Genomic DNA, 17741 nt, shown 5'->3' on the forward strand with positions numbered 1-17741 from the left:
CATTCAGTTTTATCTTTCTTCTTCCTTCCCTCCTTCCTCTTGTCATCACTATTGTTTTACTTTTGTCTGTGCATACTTTCATTTAATATCTTTCTGTCTCTTGATTCCATACATCTACTTGTTTTTGCACTTTCGTTTCATCCTCACCCCATATCACTATATCATCTGCAAACAACATGGCTTTTGTTGCCTCTCTTCCCAATCTCTGTTGAATGTTCTTATGAATTTCATCCATGACTATGATGAATAGTATGGGGGATAGTACACTTCCCTGTCAGAAACCAGTTTCAACTTTAAACCGTTTTATTTTTCCTACACTAATCTTCACGCTACTAACACAATTTTTGTACACAGCTTTTATCATCTTTACTTCCACTCTGCAAATAACCTCAGCCTTTGTGGGTGGGGTTAACTTCCAATAAGTAACCAGGGGAACCTGACCCCTGCAGAGCGCATCCCCAGGTGGCGGATAGGGGTTCCCTACAGTACATAGGGCTGATTGAAATACCAAATACAACCTGCGGACCAACAGGTAGCCAATTCCTGAGGGCTTTAAAATACTGGGACACCCTCTCTCCAGGGATCATAAATATGGAGGGCCCTTGCCCTGGGTTATGGATGAAGACCTCAACAGCATCTACGGCGGAGAAGATGGACTTCGGTACGGTGGAGATGGCGGAAGGGGCAAACCCGTAGCGTCTGTACTCCAGAGGAGCAGCTACAAAAAGTGTCTGACTCCATGTTAGGGGCGGCCTAATTTGAACCTGACAGAAGATAATAAAATGCCTTTGGGAGTGGTGAACCCATCGTGCAAACAGCCTATTAAATGAGTGCGAGTGCCTCTGATTTTATAAATAGCTTAAATATACCATATAGACATTACACTAACAAGCAAACTAAGATGAAGCAAGTGAACACAACACTAGGAAAACTGGTATACAGAACTGGTAACATTACCTCGCAAAACTAAAACATGGTAGAAATTTGTATATGGAAACATTGGATGAGATTTGCCATTCCAAACTTTGTTTGTAATTATGATAAGGTTAAGATATGGTTTGAAGGCTGAGGATGACTTTGAATAAAGTTGAAACTTAACTCTTTGAATTGGAGACATTTGTGGTAAAAGCTACATCTTAACCTTCTCTGTACTCTATCATTAAGAAAGGTCCAATTACAACAAGGTTTCCTTAGTCCATATGTCCAAATTTAAAGCATCTGTTTTGTTCATTGACAACATTTAAGCCTACTTCCACATCTACAACATTTGCTAATGGTTTTTACAATTAAGAAGAAATATTTTAGACAAAAGAAAGACACTGCATGTTGATTTTATTATTTTTCTCAACTCATTTTATAATGTCATATGTGTCCTCCTGTTTTTAAGATTATTTATTCTGGAATTTGATAAAAATGCCTAAAAAGTAAAAGTCAAGTCAATATGGAACTGATGATGAAATTTGTCACTTGTAATATCTGGAAATAATTTCATATTCAACTCTGTCAGTTTCTATGAATCACTTGGAAATCCGTGAAGGTTACAGGAATTCATTCGGGAGTTCATCTGGTGAAGTTCTGATATGTGTCATAAATTTTATAAATTTTGTCTTTCAAATAAATTTGTAATCTCAGTCAAAACTCATCCAAGTAAATCAACATAGAACTACACTAATGAACAATAACGTGCTATGTTGTAATAATAATAATTGAGACACAAAGTAAACAACTGGGAAGCTACATCAGAGCAACAACAACAACAACAAAAACAGTACAGACCAATGTGTTTGGAAGAATGTAAACAAGCCTTCTCGGAAAGAATGAAAGCCTATTGGAATGGCAACAAGAATTGGTTGAGTTATTTGCGTAACGTCTTCCAATATTGGGAGAATGCACTACTACTAATAATACAGTAATAATAAAATACATCACTGAAATATTGTTTCCCAATTGTTTTCCCGCCCCACAAATCATTTCCTGTCTATACCGTTGTACCGTTCATTATGCTTTTAAACCATAGCGTAATAACGGGGCTTAAAATGTATTTAAAGAAATTAAAACAAAGAATTAGGTGATAAGACAACAAATGATATACTTTGGATATCCTGATCATTTTTTATTGTTATCACATGCAGGAGCAATACAAAAGCTGTGTACTCCAGACATAATGTCTTCTTAGTAGAGTCACTCAAATCAAGAATGTGTGCACGGTATTTTATGTTCCTTGTATTTTATATTTTATCAGACTTAATTTTAAATATTACCAAAATTTAATTCACTTCCCATGTGAATACAAACCGTGTGAATACACACAACAAAGATTCAATTGCGTCTCAAAAAAGTGAACCTGCAAGGAACTTACGGTATGTAATATCATGCAGTCATTCTATTTCTCAGCAACTGCACATATTCATATTCCAACAATCATAATCAGCGTTGGGAATTAATTGAGTAAAAGTAATAAAGTAACTTGTAACAATTACATTCTTAGTAATTTTTACTTTTAGAATCTATAAATTTGACCATATTAATGGTCTATTTCAGTCTGTAATAACTACTTACAGTGATAAACTTACTGCACTGAATAAATAGTCACAAAAAGCTAACAGTGACTAAAAACAATGAATGAAGTTGTGGCAGAAGAAAACTCCTTGTTTAAATAGGCAAATTCGTATGTTTAGAAAAAAGAAAATTAAATAGCTTCAGCACAAGAAAACTTCCAATAAGAGTTAAGAAATCACAAACCTATTACATTGGTTACCACAGCTGATTTGCATTTGCAGTCTCAGAAGAAAAGTGTTCAGTGTTATCTAAGTGGGCCATTTTATTAGTTTAGTTACAAATCTTTTTAATGTTTTTTATGTGTGTTTTACCATTAAGATAGTAAGAATGTGTCCTTGTTTGTGATACAATATACCTAAACATATGTAGCTGAAGATGTCTACTAAGTAGATGAAACGTGTATAGTTTTTAATTTGCCTTAAGCAATGAACAGTATCGATTAGGTGGAACCTTTGTGCTTTTTTTACATCTGTTAACAGTCACTATGGGTGAACAAATGATAAAGTACTGAACAATTGTTGATCCATTTTTCAGAAAGCATTACTGGCCTGGGAACAGAAGACTTATGGAGATCATTGACACATCTGGAAATTTGTGCTGCTGTTGAAGAATCAATAATACAATCTCCATTTAAACTGAATTGTGTGTGTGCTCATAACTGAGTATTCCCTGCTCAACCATGAGGAGTTATATCTGAAAGGATTTGAAATTCAAGAAGCAAGCTAGATGTTTCCTAGCCATTTTCTAACAAGAGAAAAAGAAAAGAAAAGTTCTAGTGACAAGTGTGCTATCTACTGAAGTTCAACACACCAGATTGTTTATTTTCAGTCTGAAAAAAGTCTTCAATTCTTTCAAGAAATCAAACAAAATCTACTTCACATTATAATTTGGGTGAAGGTAAGAGAAGATCTTTTGTTTGGACTGTATTTTCTCAACGGCTTGGTAAATCAGATTTATCAGCATTTGTTTAATGAATGATTGATTCCTGAATTTGAGATGGAAGTTAGTTATGTGGTTTCAAAATGACAGCTCATTAATCAGCTATTTCCAAACAGGGTTACCAGTCAGTAATTACCACAAAGCCCAGATCTTACCAGGCCAGAAAATTTCTTTCGGATAATCATAGAGCAGGATGTCTGTAAAATACGCTACATTTCAAAGAGTTCAAGAATACTGTGTGAAATGCCTTTGTGATTATGATGCCAAAAAAGCTACTGACCCACAAATTCTTAATGAGCTGCTCAGCGCTGCAAAATAAGCTGCACACCAATGGTGGGTGTTCATGACCTGAAACTAGCTTCCAGATGTCATTTCTCAGTTGTTTTGGTTAATGATGCTTTCTTATTGTGCCAATATGATTTCTGGCCCAGACCATAGTATACAGCAATCTTGCAAGAATTTGTTCTCGCGAGGAACTTGTCATCCTTGGCACCTGTAGACCTCCGACAGCCTGATTTATGTGAGATCATGGAATCGTCTCGGAACACACTAGACACTTTCAACAGATGCACCAACCACATTAGCAACAAAACAAATGCTTTATTCCATCCTCGAAAAACATGATGGCTCTCGCAGCATCTTCTCAGCTGAAAGCCGTCCTTACTCCGCAAATTTAAAAGAGAAACTGAAGGAAATTTGTTACCTGTGACAGAAATTATACTACATACTGATGTTCGTGCATCTAATAAAATCAGTATCTACCACTTAAGGTTGAAAAGCAGCTTATGGAGTATTATTTATGATCTCTTATCTCTAAAATTGTTCAATACATATTTAGTACCCCATAAAACCTCTATAAAATGGGAAGTCTTCACTGTATAGTGTTTATTTGTTTCCAATTCAATTCTTAAAGTGATTCACATTTTTGCCAGTCATGATACCTCTTTATAAATAGCCAAGATCATATCAATAAGATAATTACAAAAAGATATAAAATCTTACTCAAAGAGAAACACATTGTCACTCTGTTAAAAATATATGAAATCCTGCCTGAACTGGTGCAAAAACTAAATATACTCACTAATGTTATTTGAATCCAAAGCATCATATTACATCTCTGTTTTCTTAGACTGATCATGTTGATATTAGACCTATTTAAGCAACAAGCACCATCGTCAACTTATTTGCTGAGGCAAGCAACGATTCAGCTGTACAGGGTGACAACAAATTGGGCACATTACCTTTCATTTTGAAATAATTTGTGTCGAAGTGTCCATCACTGAGGAGAGATTAGCAACAGCAGTTTGGCTTCATGAAAGATCAACGAGGAGGTGAGTACCGTGAAAAAAAATAATTTTATGGCCGCTTTGGTATGGAACTGTCAAGGAAAGCAATAACGCTAGGGTGGGAAAAACGCACGTTCACAAAAAGAAGTGTGAGAGACTGCTCACAAAGTGACAAGCGAACAACAAGGAGAGTAACATGCAACATTGTCGAGGTATCAGTGCAGAACCCTCCTCACAAATCTATTCGAGAAAGGTCTGCATAGCTTGTTCAACCACAATGAAGCACGTGAAATGAAACTTATTTCTGAAGCCTTACCGACCATTCCACATTCTTGATGCTTGTTTGATGATGCTTGTTTTTTCCTTCTTTTTTCTAAAGGGCCTAACATCTAGGTCATCAGCTCTCTACATTCTTGAACTGAGTGATGCTGATATGGATACTGACCTGCAATTTGTCTACAGATACTTTGTAAGTACAAAATGCAAATTTAAAAAAAAACATTTTTGTATTAACTGATATGATTAATATCAAATTTCATTTCTAATTTCTCTTCCCTGGAAATAAATGTCATAAATATGCAATTCTACAGGAGAGCTACAAGAATGTTTTTCAGTGTTTGTTTCACTTGCCTATTTTTAATGTAAAGCTGAATATTTTTGATACTAACTACAGCCTGTAATTGTAGACATGATTACAAGCTTTTGGGCTTATGCCACGTCAAGAAAACAAGGTGAAATTCTTTATGTTTCACAGAGAACTTGTTCCAAATCTTCAGAAGATAATCTCGACTGTTCATGAGAAAAACTATGGAAATATTACGAGGATGAACCTAACTAGGATGACCTACCAGCTTCTCAACAGGAAGATAGGGACACCTTGGATAACAGACATGAAGGTTTGAATTTAAGAATACTTTACCGTTGATCTACAGTAAGTGGTACTCTCGTCTGTCACTAGATGGCTCACGTATGCTAGCATTCCAAATGGGAGCTGACGACTCAATCTAAACTCCAATTAAGGTGTTTCTTGTTACATCGTATGTGCATTGCTAACAGCAAGGTCATCAGATGAAACAGGGATGAATGTAGTACAAGAAACACATAGATATAAAAAACAGAAGGGAATATTAGTAGACTGTTTGGCATTCGCACATGACCTGGCACTTGTGGCAAACTCAGTAGAAATAGCAGCGACACAGCTCAATGCACTTAAACACCAGGCTGCCAAGGTGGGATTACAGGTGTCTCTAGAAAAGATAAAATACCTCACCAACACTAGTGATACTCCCAGCGAACTGCAGTTAGAACAGTGCCAGAATGAGAATGACAACAGATCTAGGTACCTGGGAGAATGGCTAAAACCTAATATGTCAGCAGGGGTAGCACTAACAACCCAGATTAACAAACTAGAGTTAACATATCAACTGACCAAGGACATTTATAACAAGAAATGTGGCTCTCGTAACATCAAACTGAGGCACTACCAGACAATTATCCATCCAGGAAAAAAAAAAAAGATCTTGAGAAAGACTAGGACTGATCAAAGTAGCTGGTGAGTACAGAAGACAACCAAACCAGGAGCTGTACAGTTATACTCAAAAAAATCACAGACATAGCCAGAAAGAGGCTTATAACTTTCTATGGACATGTTACGAGGATGAACCCAACTAGGATACAATCGGCTTCTCAACTACTGGCAGAACAGGAAGATAAGGACACCACGGCTAACAGAAGTGAAGAAAGACATACAGGAACTGGGAGTAACTGAAAACAACATCAGAAACTGACCACATCTCAGAAGAATAATCAAAAAAAAAGAGGTTTTAAGAAAACAAGCTTCCTCTGGACAAAAGGAGAGAAGACAGAAACATAGCTAGAGAATGCATGAGTACTGGGCAAACATCAAGTCCCTCTCTAAGCAGGAATGTTGAACATCGTGACCCATTCAAAAGAAGAAGAAGAAGAAAAATAAAGTGCAATGAAAGACTCGCAGGATACAAGAATAGACCAGAGCTGAAGAAAGGAAAGAAAGTGTGTAGAAAAACAGAGGATAATGAGTGAGAGTCAGTCGAGTGGGGGGGAGGGCATAACAATTGTACACACATTGTGAAAGTATGACACTTAGCCTGGAACGTACGAATATGTAAAATACCGAAACAAAATAACAATAATGAAAGGACAGAGAAGTGGTCTGGCTCCATGGCTAAATAGTTAACGTGATGGCCTTTGGTCCACAGGGTCCCGGGTTCGATTCCCGGCCGGGACGGGGATTTTAATCGCGTCTGATTAATTCTTCTGGCCCGGAGACTGGGTGTTTGTGTTTGTCCCAACATCTTTCCTCTTCATACTGAGACAACACACAACCAACCACCAGAGAAACATGCAATAGTAATTACATTCCTCTATATAGGGTTGGCATAAGGAAGTGCATGTGGCCGTAAAATACTGTCAAATCAACATGTGCGGCACAGTTCGCACCCGCGATCCCACAGATGTGAGGAAAGCAGTGGAAGAAGAAGAAGAAAGGACAGGAAAGAGAACTACCTACGGAAATCCTTAGCGGCTGGCAACCATGTGTTACTTAATTTATAGCCAGCACAGCATTCTTAAATTCAAACCTTCATTAGGCACTGGAAAAGTCTTCCTCGTGAACAGTCAAGATTTTCTTCTGAAGATGCAGAGCAAAGTTCTCTGCGAAACGTAAAGAGTTAATCGTTAATCACTAAACCTATCACCACAGAAGTGATTTTGAATACACGATGATATTGTACTGATTCAATTATGCCTTTTTCATTTTAGCATGCTCAGAGATCACTCAATGGGCACTTGAAACTAACTCAGATGGGATTGAATTTCAGGAATTGAAGGATCTGTTGAAGACCAGGTAACAGTCAAGCCTAACAATCTGGCTGCCTGAGCAATGCAATTAGCAAAGGAAGGTATTCCATTTGTACAGCAAGCGAACTTGGCAGGAGTATTTTAATATCTTTGTAAAAAAGATAAGCTAAGCAATTTCAATATATATTATACCTGAAATAAAAAAGCATATAATTTAAAATTTCAGAGTAAAATTCACCTAAACAAATTCTCGTCACAATTTTTTATTCTCAACTTCAAGTCTACGAACAGCCTTTTCTAGGGCAAACAAATGATCATCAATGACGCCTGGAGCTAATTTCCTCATTGCTGCGGCTAGATTATATAAATACTCTCTATTGGTACCACTAGGCCCAACAGAACTTGCAATCTGCCTAGCAATGCTATCGATGTCTGCTTCACCGGCAAACCACCGATTCTCTTCGGAACCGACATATATTACAAGCTCGAACGGTTCCATCGTTTTCGATGAAGTCGGGTTGTTTGGATCTGGTTCTGAAGGGTGGAACAGCACAGATTTTTTGTCGTATCCACCCTTTTCTCTAAAATCCAGGTGATTGATGACATATTCTTCATCCTCTTGAGCTATCTCGTATGCTACGCCCCAAACTTTGTCCTGGAAAACAAGGAAAAAAGTAGTTAATGAAAATTTTCAAATAAAACAATATCAAAACAAAATTATCCAGTATTTTGCAAATAGAAATGAATAACAGCATTCATATGTTCTTCCTTTTCTTCCTTCACTTCGCTATTATTTTTTAAAAAAGTTGTTTTGACATACAGTAATTATTTTGTTTATTTTGTTATTGTTCAGTAATTTATGTTTTATTTAATTTTGTTGTTATGCTACTATAAGCATCCGGCGGACATGTCACATCCAACTAAGCTGATGGATGATACGAGACTTCCACGTCAGATTCTGTTTCGCGAACTCTCTTCTGGCACCAGACCTCATGGAGTTTGTAACAGGCGCTATTAGGACCAGTTTAAGCATACTATGAAGTTGACAGGTCTGAATCAACGCGCACTTATGAAGAGGCCGAGAGACGAGCACGAAAAATCACAGCAGCTCAACCACGCCCTCCTGTGTGATCGTTTCTTCCACGCTAAGATGGGACTGTTCAGTCACCATAAACACACCCACAGACAGCCTTGAGTTCGGATTGAAGGTGACATGGAAGAAGATTATACTCAGAAACGAGTTAAAGCTGCTGCCGATGACGACTGTAAGCAAATATTGCCACCAGGATATCCCCAGTCACAATATTTTTGTTAATAATAACAGTAATATCTGATTCATATACCTTAGCACTTTGGAACATATACGGAGCTGAAAGAAAAAAATACTAGAAGACTATGGACTGATTCAGCCATCTACCAGTTAAGGAGCAGTTAACTTGCCCAATGTGTAAAAGTTCATTTGCATTGAGTAACATCTGAGTAATGCTACCAGCAGCATAAATCTCAGTTACCTGAAGGGTAAGTTATTGGGCACCCTCAGGTATAGATAAAATTTTCCCTACCACATACAGGGTGACCCTAAAGTCGGTAACACTTGACGAGACAATACTTCACGGAATATTAGAGGTAGAGAGGTAATAATTGACACACATGATTGGCATGACATGGGGTTTTATTGACACCAAAATAAAGTAAATCAAGCTTCACTAACAATGCCATTTCTGGTAACATCATCATGCCGCGATTGCAGGCGCATCTGACGCCCCTTCTCATGGCAGCTTCCTTTATACCATACACGGGTTTCGTGCCATCACTGATGTGTTGCTGTCAAGCACCATCTGTTGGCATGTTTGTGCACTCGTCGTTGGTGTCAATAAAACCCCACGTCATGTCAAGCATATGTGGCCATTTGTACCTGGACGTGTTGCTGTCCAGTGCAATTTGTTGGTAATGTTCTGTACTTTATTTTGGTGTCAATAAAACCCCATGTCATGCCAATTATTATCTCTCTACCTCCATTGTTTTAGAAGTATTGCCTCGTACTTCTACCCTGTACTTCTACGGAACCTGCTGTACTCTACTTCGCACACAGCCTAGATCAACTCACTGAAGAGATAAACAAACCACACAGCAACACTGATCCGTATTGTACAAAAGACTTTATTGATATCATTGACTGTTTCGGTAAAATAGCAATTAAGGATTGCAAATTATTTGTAGAAAAATTGTGTGATTTCAGGGTGTATCATCACCTTATTATTACTATTTTTTTACACTCTTCTGGAAAACCATCTTCAGGGCTGCTGAGAGTGGAGTTCAAACCCAGTTCAAACCCACTATCTCCCGAATGCAAGCTCACAGCTGCGACAACACTGGCAAGGAAAGAGTAGCCAATAATAACTGTGCAGAAAAACCATGTAAATCCAATAAAATCACCTGAAACTTCTACAATAAATAATCACTTTCTACCAAAGCCAAAATTCGACATTATCAGAATGTTGTCCTCCCAGAGGCCGTCAATGAGATTGAGACATCATCCTTAACCATCAACATCAACGATATAGAAAAAAAGAAAATGGAATGGCAGACACTGAGGAAAATATTTGGACCCCAGTTTAAAAATGGTGTCTGGATGCGAAAAAGCTTTGAGGAACTCTATTCATCAACTGAGTGATTCACTTCTGTCCCACACAAAAGACATATGAAATTCTACAGACTTTTTGCACAAATGGATGGCTCACAATTGATCAAGAAAACCTGTTTCATTATAAATGGAACATGACAAAATAAAGTACGCTGGGTAGTCGACACAAAAAATGAGATCTCATAGAAGTCAATATTGACCTACTGATAACAACAAGGACTACTAACATCCATAAGTTTGCACCCAAGATTCCAACGGCAAGAAACCTGAAAATAAGGAACGCATGGACACAGACCTACAGTAAAAGGATGAGTTTTGGGAAAATAACAAGAACAAGAAGGTCAATATGAAGAATACCAACGATATACACTAGTGTCCAAAAGTTAAGCATAAGTTATGAGGAAGCAGGGCAACAGGAAATAGACCGCAAATCACACGACATATGCACCTACCAACCTTACGTGTTCGCTCTGTATAGGAAAGGAGTGTACCCTGCTTTATAAGAATAATGATATTTGTTTTAGGTCCCACTAACTACTTTTTCGGTCTTCGGAGACGCCGAGGTGCCGGAATTTAGTCCCGCAGGAGTTCTTTTACGTGCCAGTAAATCTATCGACATGAGGCTGACGTATTTGAGCACCTTCAAATACCACCGGACTGAGCCAGGATTGAACCTGCCAAGTTGGGGTCAGAAGGCCAGCGCCTCAACCGTCTGAGCCACTCAGCCCAGCAGTACCCTGCTTTGACTAGCGGCGTAACCACAAGGTAAACACAGCCAGTGCCTGCGCCCCATATTCTCTCAGTCGTGTTTGCCCTGTTATAGTGTGTGGAGTGTAGCGTCGTGGTGAACGTGACAACATAATGGCCACAACGACGCCATTTGGACCCCGTTATGCAGGGTAGAATGCTCGGTCGTCTGGAAACAGGCCAGATACAGACTGAAGTTGCCGTATCCTTGAATGTGCCACAAAGTGTCATTTCCAGGCTTTGGAGATGATTTTGAGACACAGGAGATGTTAGTCATAGGCCAGGACCAGGTTGACCAAGGGTAACCACTCCAAAGCAGGACCAATATCTGGCCTTTACTGTCGGCGGAGCTTGCAGCCGTCTCCCAGCAAACCGTGTACCGGAGGCTTAGTACAGCAAGGCTGTTTGCCCGACAACCAGCGGTGTGCGACCCGCTCACTCCAGCACAGAGACGGGCCCGTTTACTGTGGAGCCATCAACATCGAAACTGGACCATGAATGAATGGAGGCATGTGCTCTTCACAAATGAATCCTGCTTCAGTTTGCAAACGATTCCTGTCGCACATTCATCTGGAGAGAACCAGGTAGCCGATACAACCACAGGAACATAGTGGAACGGGACCAGTATGGTGGTGGTGCTGACGTCATGGTTTGGGGCGGCATCATGTTGAATGGCCGTACGGACCTGCACATCTTCATGGATGGTCGTCCGAGGAACACTGTTAACGCTCGGAGATACAGGGATGAGGTTCTGAGATCACACGTTCGACTCTTCAGAGGTGCGGTTGGTCCAGACTTCCTCTTAATGGACGATAATACCCGATCGTACCGCCCTGCTCTGGTGGATGAATTTCTGGTTGGGGAAGACATTCATCGCCTGGACTGGCCAGCAAGGTCTGCGGATCTGAATCCTATAGAACATGCCTGGGATGCATTGGGGAGGCGAATTGCATTCCATCAGCCTCCACCAACGATCCTCCAAGACCTTCGTATTGGCCTTTCGGAGGAATGGGATTGACTGCCACAAGAGCTCTTGGACCATCTGATAGAGAGCATGCCATGTTGCTGTGAAGCATGTGTGGCCGTTAGAGGTAACCATACACCCTATTAACAGCATATTTTGTTGTGGAAGACATTGCCAAGTTTTGTTAGTTGTTGTCAAAGGTGTACCTTAGCTATCAGAACCTTTCTGACACTGTTTTTTTGGACAAATTGTGTGACATATGGTGTGTGAGTCAGCTTCCGTTTGTTCAGCAATCCGTCTGACATTCCTATCAGACGGTATGGCCTCATTTAGTGATTATGCTTAACTTTTGGACACTAGTGTATAATGATTCTATGTGTTCCTTCGAGGGGCTACACTCATGATAATGCTTGATGATGATGATGCTTGTTGTTTAAAGGGGCCTAACATCGAAGGTCATTGGCCCGGCTACACGCACATACATATACACACAGCGCTTTTTTATGACGGTATGTATCTTGTGTGCACCAACTGTTGTGAAATGTCCTTCACAAATAGTGGAACGAACATAATTTCTGCACCAAACTATAATTTAAATGAAATAACAGAAAAAAAAACAAACTTTTATATACCATTTTTATCCCTTTAATTGCTCATTCTTATTCCAAAAACTTTGCTAATCTATGTATATATAAAATAACTTGTTCTGACTGACTGATCATCGCCGAGCCAAAACTACTGGACATAAAGAAATGAAATTTTGGGGATACATTCAATTTACAATGTAAGTACTCACTAAGGGACGATTTTTGGATGTTCCGTTGCTAAGGGGGTGAAAAAAGGGCTGAATTTTTAAAATGAGTGTATCTATATTTCAAAAACTGAACAGATTAAAGACATGAAAATTGGTATTTGGAATCTCTTTTAAAAATAAAGAAACACTTTTTTTTGTTTTTAGAAAATCCTGGCAAGGAGGGTCAAAAAAGGTGAAAAAGTGGTTGAATACCTTTTATGTGGGGGCAAACAGGACTGACAAAGAGGGTGAAATTTTAAAATAGTATATCCCCATAATGAAACATGTTACAGATGTGAAAAATGGTATTTGTAATCTCTTTTATATATAAGGTAACACATACTATTTTGATTTTGGAAAAATCACTTGGAGGTTGGGGGGTTAAAAGGACTGAAAGAGAGGTTGAATTATTTTTATTAGGATACTGGTATCTCAAAATATGAAGATATTACAGATGCGAAAATTGGTATTTGGAATTTCCTTTAAAAATAAAGAAACAGGTATTACCACCCCCCCCCCCCCCGTAAAATCAATTTAAAGGGGGTGTAAAAAAGGACTGAATAGGGGTTAAATTATTTTTTATGAGTATACTTATATCCCAAAACTGAAGATGTTACAGACATGGAAATTTGCATTTGGAATCTTCTTTAAAAATACAGAAACACGCATTCTTTTGTTTTTGGAAAACCCAAATTAAGGGTGGGTAAATGAACTGAAAAATATGAAAAATGAGTTTAATTCAAAAACGAAGGATGTTATGGACGTGAAAATTGATATTTGGAATCTCCTTTAAAAATAAAGAAACATGCATTCTCTGTTGGAGGGGGAGGGGCAAGGAATCAACTTAAGGGGGGTGTAAAAGGAGTTGAATTCTTTTTATGAGGATACAAATAAGGACTTTAAGCAATACACCCCTAAGAGGTTTTGACTGGGGGATGAGGAATGATGACAAAAATATGCGTTTATATGAAACTGTTTGTATTACAAAGTTAAAATGTCAAATGATATCCTAGGTGTTAAATAACAGAAGGTTTGAAACAAATTTAGGCCCTCAGAGTGTTAAATAGGGGTTAAGATCCGAAAAAATACATATACATATTCATTCCTCCGAAACGGTTTAACGTACGAAGACAATATTCCAAATAGCGGTATATATTTTAAATCCTAGGTGTGAAATAGGAAATATTTTTAAACGTTCCACCACTAGTGTCAAATGAGGTTAGCTCCATAAACTAAATTATTCATCCCTCTGAAACCGTTTGGCGTACAAAGTTGTAATTTTACACGATGGGTCTTCTTTTATGTCCTAGGGTAAAATACTGTATACTTCAAAACATTTCTCCCCTAAGAGGTTTAGATAGTTGTTGACTCTCAAGAAAACAATATCTATTCTTCCGAAACCGTTTCAGGCATGAACATAACTTTTTTATGAAGGGTTGTCTTTTATATATTTAGATGTTAATAAATATTTCAAAACATTCACCCTTTAAAATAGTATTAATTCCTCGATTACTGTTCGACGTACAAAATCAAAATTTCACAGGTTGGTCGCTTTTACGTCCTAGATGTTAAATCAGACATGGTCTAAAACATTCGAATTCTTCTGTACAGGGTTAAAGTGAGTGAGATAGGTTTTATGGCGACGATGGAATAGGAAAGTGCTAGGAGTGGGAAGGAAGAGGCCGTGGCCTTAATTAAGGTACAGCCCCAGCATTTGCCTGGTGTGAAACTGGGTAATATCGTCGCCATAAGACCTATCTGTGTCGGTACGACGTAAAACAAATAGCAAAAAGAAAAAAGAAAAAAAAACTGGGTTATCACGGGAAACCATTTCAGGACTGCCGACAGTGGGATTCGAACTGACTATCTCCCGAATGCAAGATAACAGCTGCACGAACCTAATCGCATGGCCAACTCGCTCGGTGCACACAAAATAACTGGATCCAAAAATTGTGCGATTGTGAGGTACTTTAGCAGTTATGATACGTTACAAAGCTCAGTTCTTGGAATACTGCTGACCTGTATGGCTCAATAGCTGTTATACAAGGAAAGCTGGCACCATCTTCATGACTCAGTGAGAATTATATCTGACACTACTTGACCATTAATTTTCCATACTGCTCTCCCTGTTCTTTGATGCTCAAATGATCTATATTGAGATTATATTATCTCCACCACCATTCTTCTTCCAATCGACAAGGATATCAAGGATGCCTGCAGGAGAAGACCGAAATCACCCATCAGTAAGAACAGCTGACAAACTAAAAGAGAAAGCTCTGAAGCTTTCCAAAAAATGAACATAAAATTCGACTTAGTTCCAGCATGGTATGACCTTTCTAATCTTAATCATATTTCAGGAGGTTAGGATCCACCATGTATGCTGGAATGGGTTTGAATCGGCTTTGTACCAAATGTGGAAGATGTGCATACTTACTACATAAATGGGGCTTCCGTATATCATCATGTTTGAGTGCTGTCTTTGCTCATATTGAACACCACAGGCAAACTGAAGAGATGTCCCAGTTAGCTTAAATTCAGTGGGCTAATGAATGTTATGGATATTAAATTGTAACTGGTGCTTCTTATAACTGGATGATATAACCACCTTGCTGATAATAATTTCTTCACTATTATTTTTATGTATAGACTAGGCCAACATACGTAACTTATATTGTAAATGTCATAATTTTTATTGTCCTTATAATTGCCATATGCTAAATAAATAAGTAACAGATTCACGGAACATTTCATACAGAGCGAGTTGGCTATGTGGTTCAGGTCACATAGTTGTGAGTTTGCATTCTGAGAGACGTGTTTGAACCCCACTATTGGCAGCCCTGAAGATGGTTTTCCATGGTTTCCCACTTTTACACCAGATAAATGCTGAAACTGAACCTTAATTAAGGCCACAGCCACTTCCTTCCCTGACTTAGTCCTTTACTATCCCCGTGTCGCAAAAGACCTAAGTCATTGACTTTAAAACACTAGCAGATAAGAAATATTTGTTCCGAATGAGTAAATTTATAATACCAATATAAATGGTCCATTATTGGACATTATAAATTTTCCAGCTAACTCTTCCTGGTTGCCAGCGTTTTGCCCCCGTGTGCTAGGTTGGGCTTGTCAGTTGGTACCTAGCACACCTACCAAGACGCATGGCCAGTGCATACCGTGTAGGCCACTGTGTAGGCTTCTTGAAGCCACTGGCAGTGCCAATGCACTGCTTATGGCCAAGCAGGCATCAATTTTTGGTAGTGAGACAAAGTCTCTCATAGTGCATTGGCAATGCCAGTGGCTTCAAGTAGCCTACACAGTGGCCTCTACGGTATGCACTGTCCATGCATCTTGGTAGGTGTGCTAGGTGCCAACTGACAAGCCCAACCTAGCACACGGGGGCGAAACGCTGGCAACCAGAAAAGGTTAGCTGGAAAATTTACAATGTCCAATAACGGACCATTTATACTGGTATTATAAATTTACTCCTTCGGGACAAATATTTCAGGTTCCCTATGGAAATCAACATCTATATCAAGAAATATTTTATTATTCCTAACTTGACATTTAATGCTTCATAACAAATTCCCTTCTGTGATTGTTCCCACCTCTCTGCAACAGCAATCATTCTCACTGTTTTCATGTGTTCTACCTCCATTGATTCATAAAATACCCCACGCCCACCCAGCTTTCACACTTGTACAACAAAGTTAGCCTGAAAACAGAGCAAACTACTTGCATCCTGGTAACAAAATACAAATTTACAGCATATATCCATAATTAATTATTAATTTGTGGGTGACAGAAATGGACAGCAGACTTTATTGAGATGAACGTTAACAAGACTACTAATTCGACTGGTGAACAACAAATCAATAGCAAAAGAATAAATAAAATATACACTCAGTTTAAGAAGCATACCTCAGAATTTTTAGACGGCAGAAGTGTCACAACACGTCCAGGCTGAAACCAAAAGAGGCAATGAAGTTTGAAAGGCTTACTGAAAACTGGTTTCACTCTGAATTTACAAACAGTATGGTAAAACATATTACCTTTCCAGGAACTCCTCTATGATCTTCACTAGCTTGCCAGAAGCGTCTAATATAACCTTTAATATAACCAGTCACTTTAGTTTTGACAGGGAAATCTACTTTCCATACCAACGAGCCGTATCCGAAAACCCACATTGCTGTTAAATACTTTCCCTGGTAACAAACTGGATCGATGGAAATATCACCTCATACTTCTCGCGGAAGGCATTCACACGCTGACGTGCGCAAGCTATTTAGTGCTGTGTAACAAAACCTCTTAAGGAGATAATACGTTAGAACACATCGGGATGATGTAATCATTCTTTCATAACTACACGAAATTCAAATAGAAGTTGACATAGGAACATTATCAAAATATTGACCGGCGTTTTCAGTTGGAAACTTGGATCAGATATGTTTACATTCGCAGTCCAGACGTCACGCAACACGTGCACTGGCACGGATGTTACTCTTAAAAGATAACGCGGTTATTTATTCCATGACTGTCACATCGATCTCATATTCTCCGAAACTTCTATAACTCGTCCAAGACCAACTACAATATCTGTAATTGTAGTTGGTCTTGACTCGCCCTTCTTTAACGATACGCTGATTTGTTCTTCCAGCTGTTTGTTGATCAGAACCATTAAACAGTTTATACCGTGCACTTTATTGAGTTTCCACACCTCTATAAGCAAGGCCGGATTTAGAGATATACAGACTTCACAATAGGGGCCACAACACGAAAAGATAGCAATAATAAATGGTGACACATTTCCCTTTGGGAAAATCAAATGATCATAAATGTCCTTGAAACTCAAATTGATAACATTAATTTATTTGCATCTAACGAATCGTTTTCGGGAGACATCTGTATGGAACTTGGAGTCGACAGGTGTAAGCGCAAATTAAATAATGAGTTCCTTCTTTATAAAGTATGATGGGA

The 17741-nt window shown here is 38.6% G+C and overlaps 1 protein-coding gene across 1 annotated transcript; it reads right to left on the bottom strand.

The window, feature by feature from the left end:
* Positions 1 to 5137: 5137 nt before the first annotated feature.
* On the bottom strand, positions 5138 to 17210 carry LOC136884633 (putative glutathione-specific gamma-glutamylcyclotransferase 2). Its single transcript, XM_067156860.2, has 3 exons — positions 16817 to 17210; positions 16686 to 16727; positions 5138 to 8277 (listed from the first exon to the last, which is right to left on the bottom strand). Exons 1-3 carry the CDS (start codon positions 16949 to 16951, stop codon positions 7876 to 7878), a joined length of 579 nt encoding a protein of 192 aa, XP_067012961.1. The 5' UTR covers positions 16952 to 17210; the 3' UTR covers positions 5138 to 7875.
* Positions 17211 to 17741: the final 531 nt, after the last annotated feature.

This window comes from Anabrus simplex, chromosome 13 (assembly GCF_040414725.1).
Source record: "Anabrus simplex isolate iqAnaSimp1 chromosome 13, ASM4041472v1, whole genome shotgun sequence".
NCBI lineage: Eukaryota > Metazoa > Arthropoda > Insecta > Orthoptera > Tettigoniidae > Anabrus > Anabrus simplex.

Bases quoted from the DNA above. Each gene is read 5' to 3' on its own strand.
- LOC136884633 (XM_067156860.2), bottom strand. From the start codon at position 16,951: ATGTGGGTTTTCGGATACGGCTCGTTGGTATGGAAAGTAGATTTCCCT. The intron at 16,728-16,816 runs GTAATATGTTTT...TTTTGGTTTCAG, and splicing joins ATAGAGGAGTTCCTGGAAAG to CCTGGACGTGTTGTGACACT. The intron at 8,278-16,685 runs GTATGCTTCTTA...CTTGTTTTCCAG, and splicing joins TGCCGTCTAAAAATTCTGAG to GACAAAGTTTGGGGCGTAGC.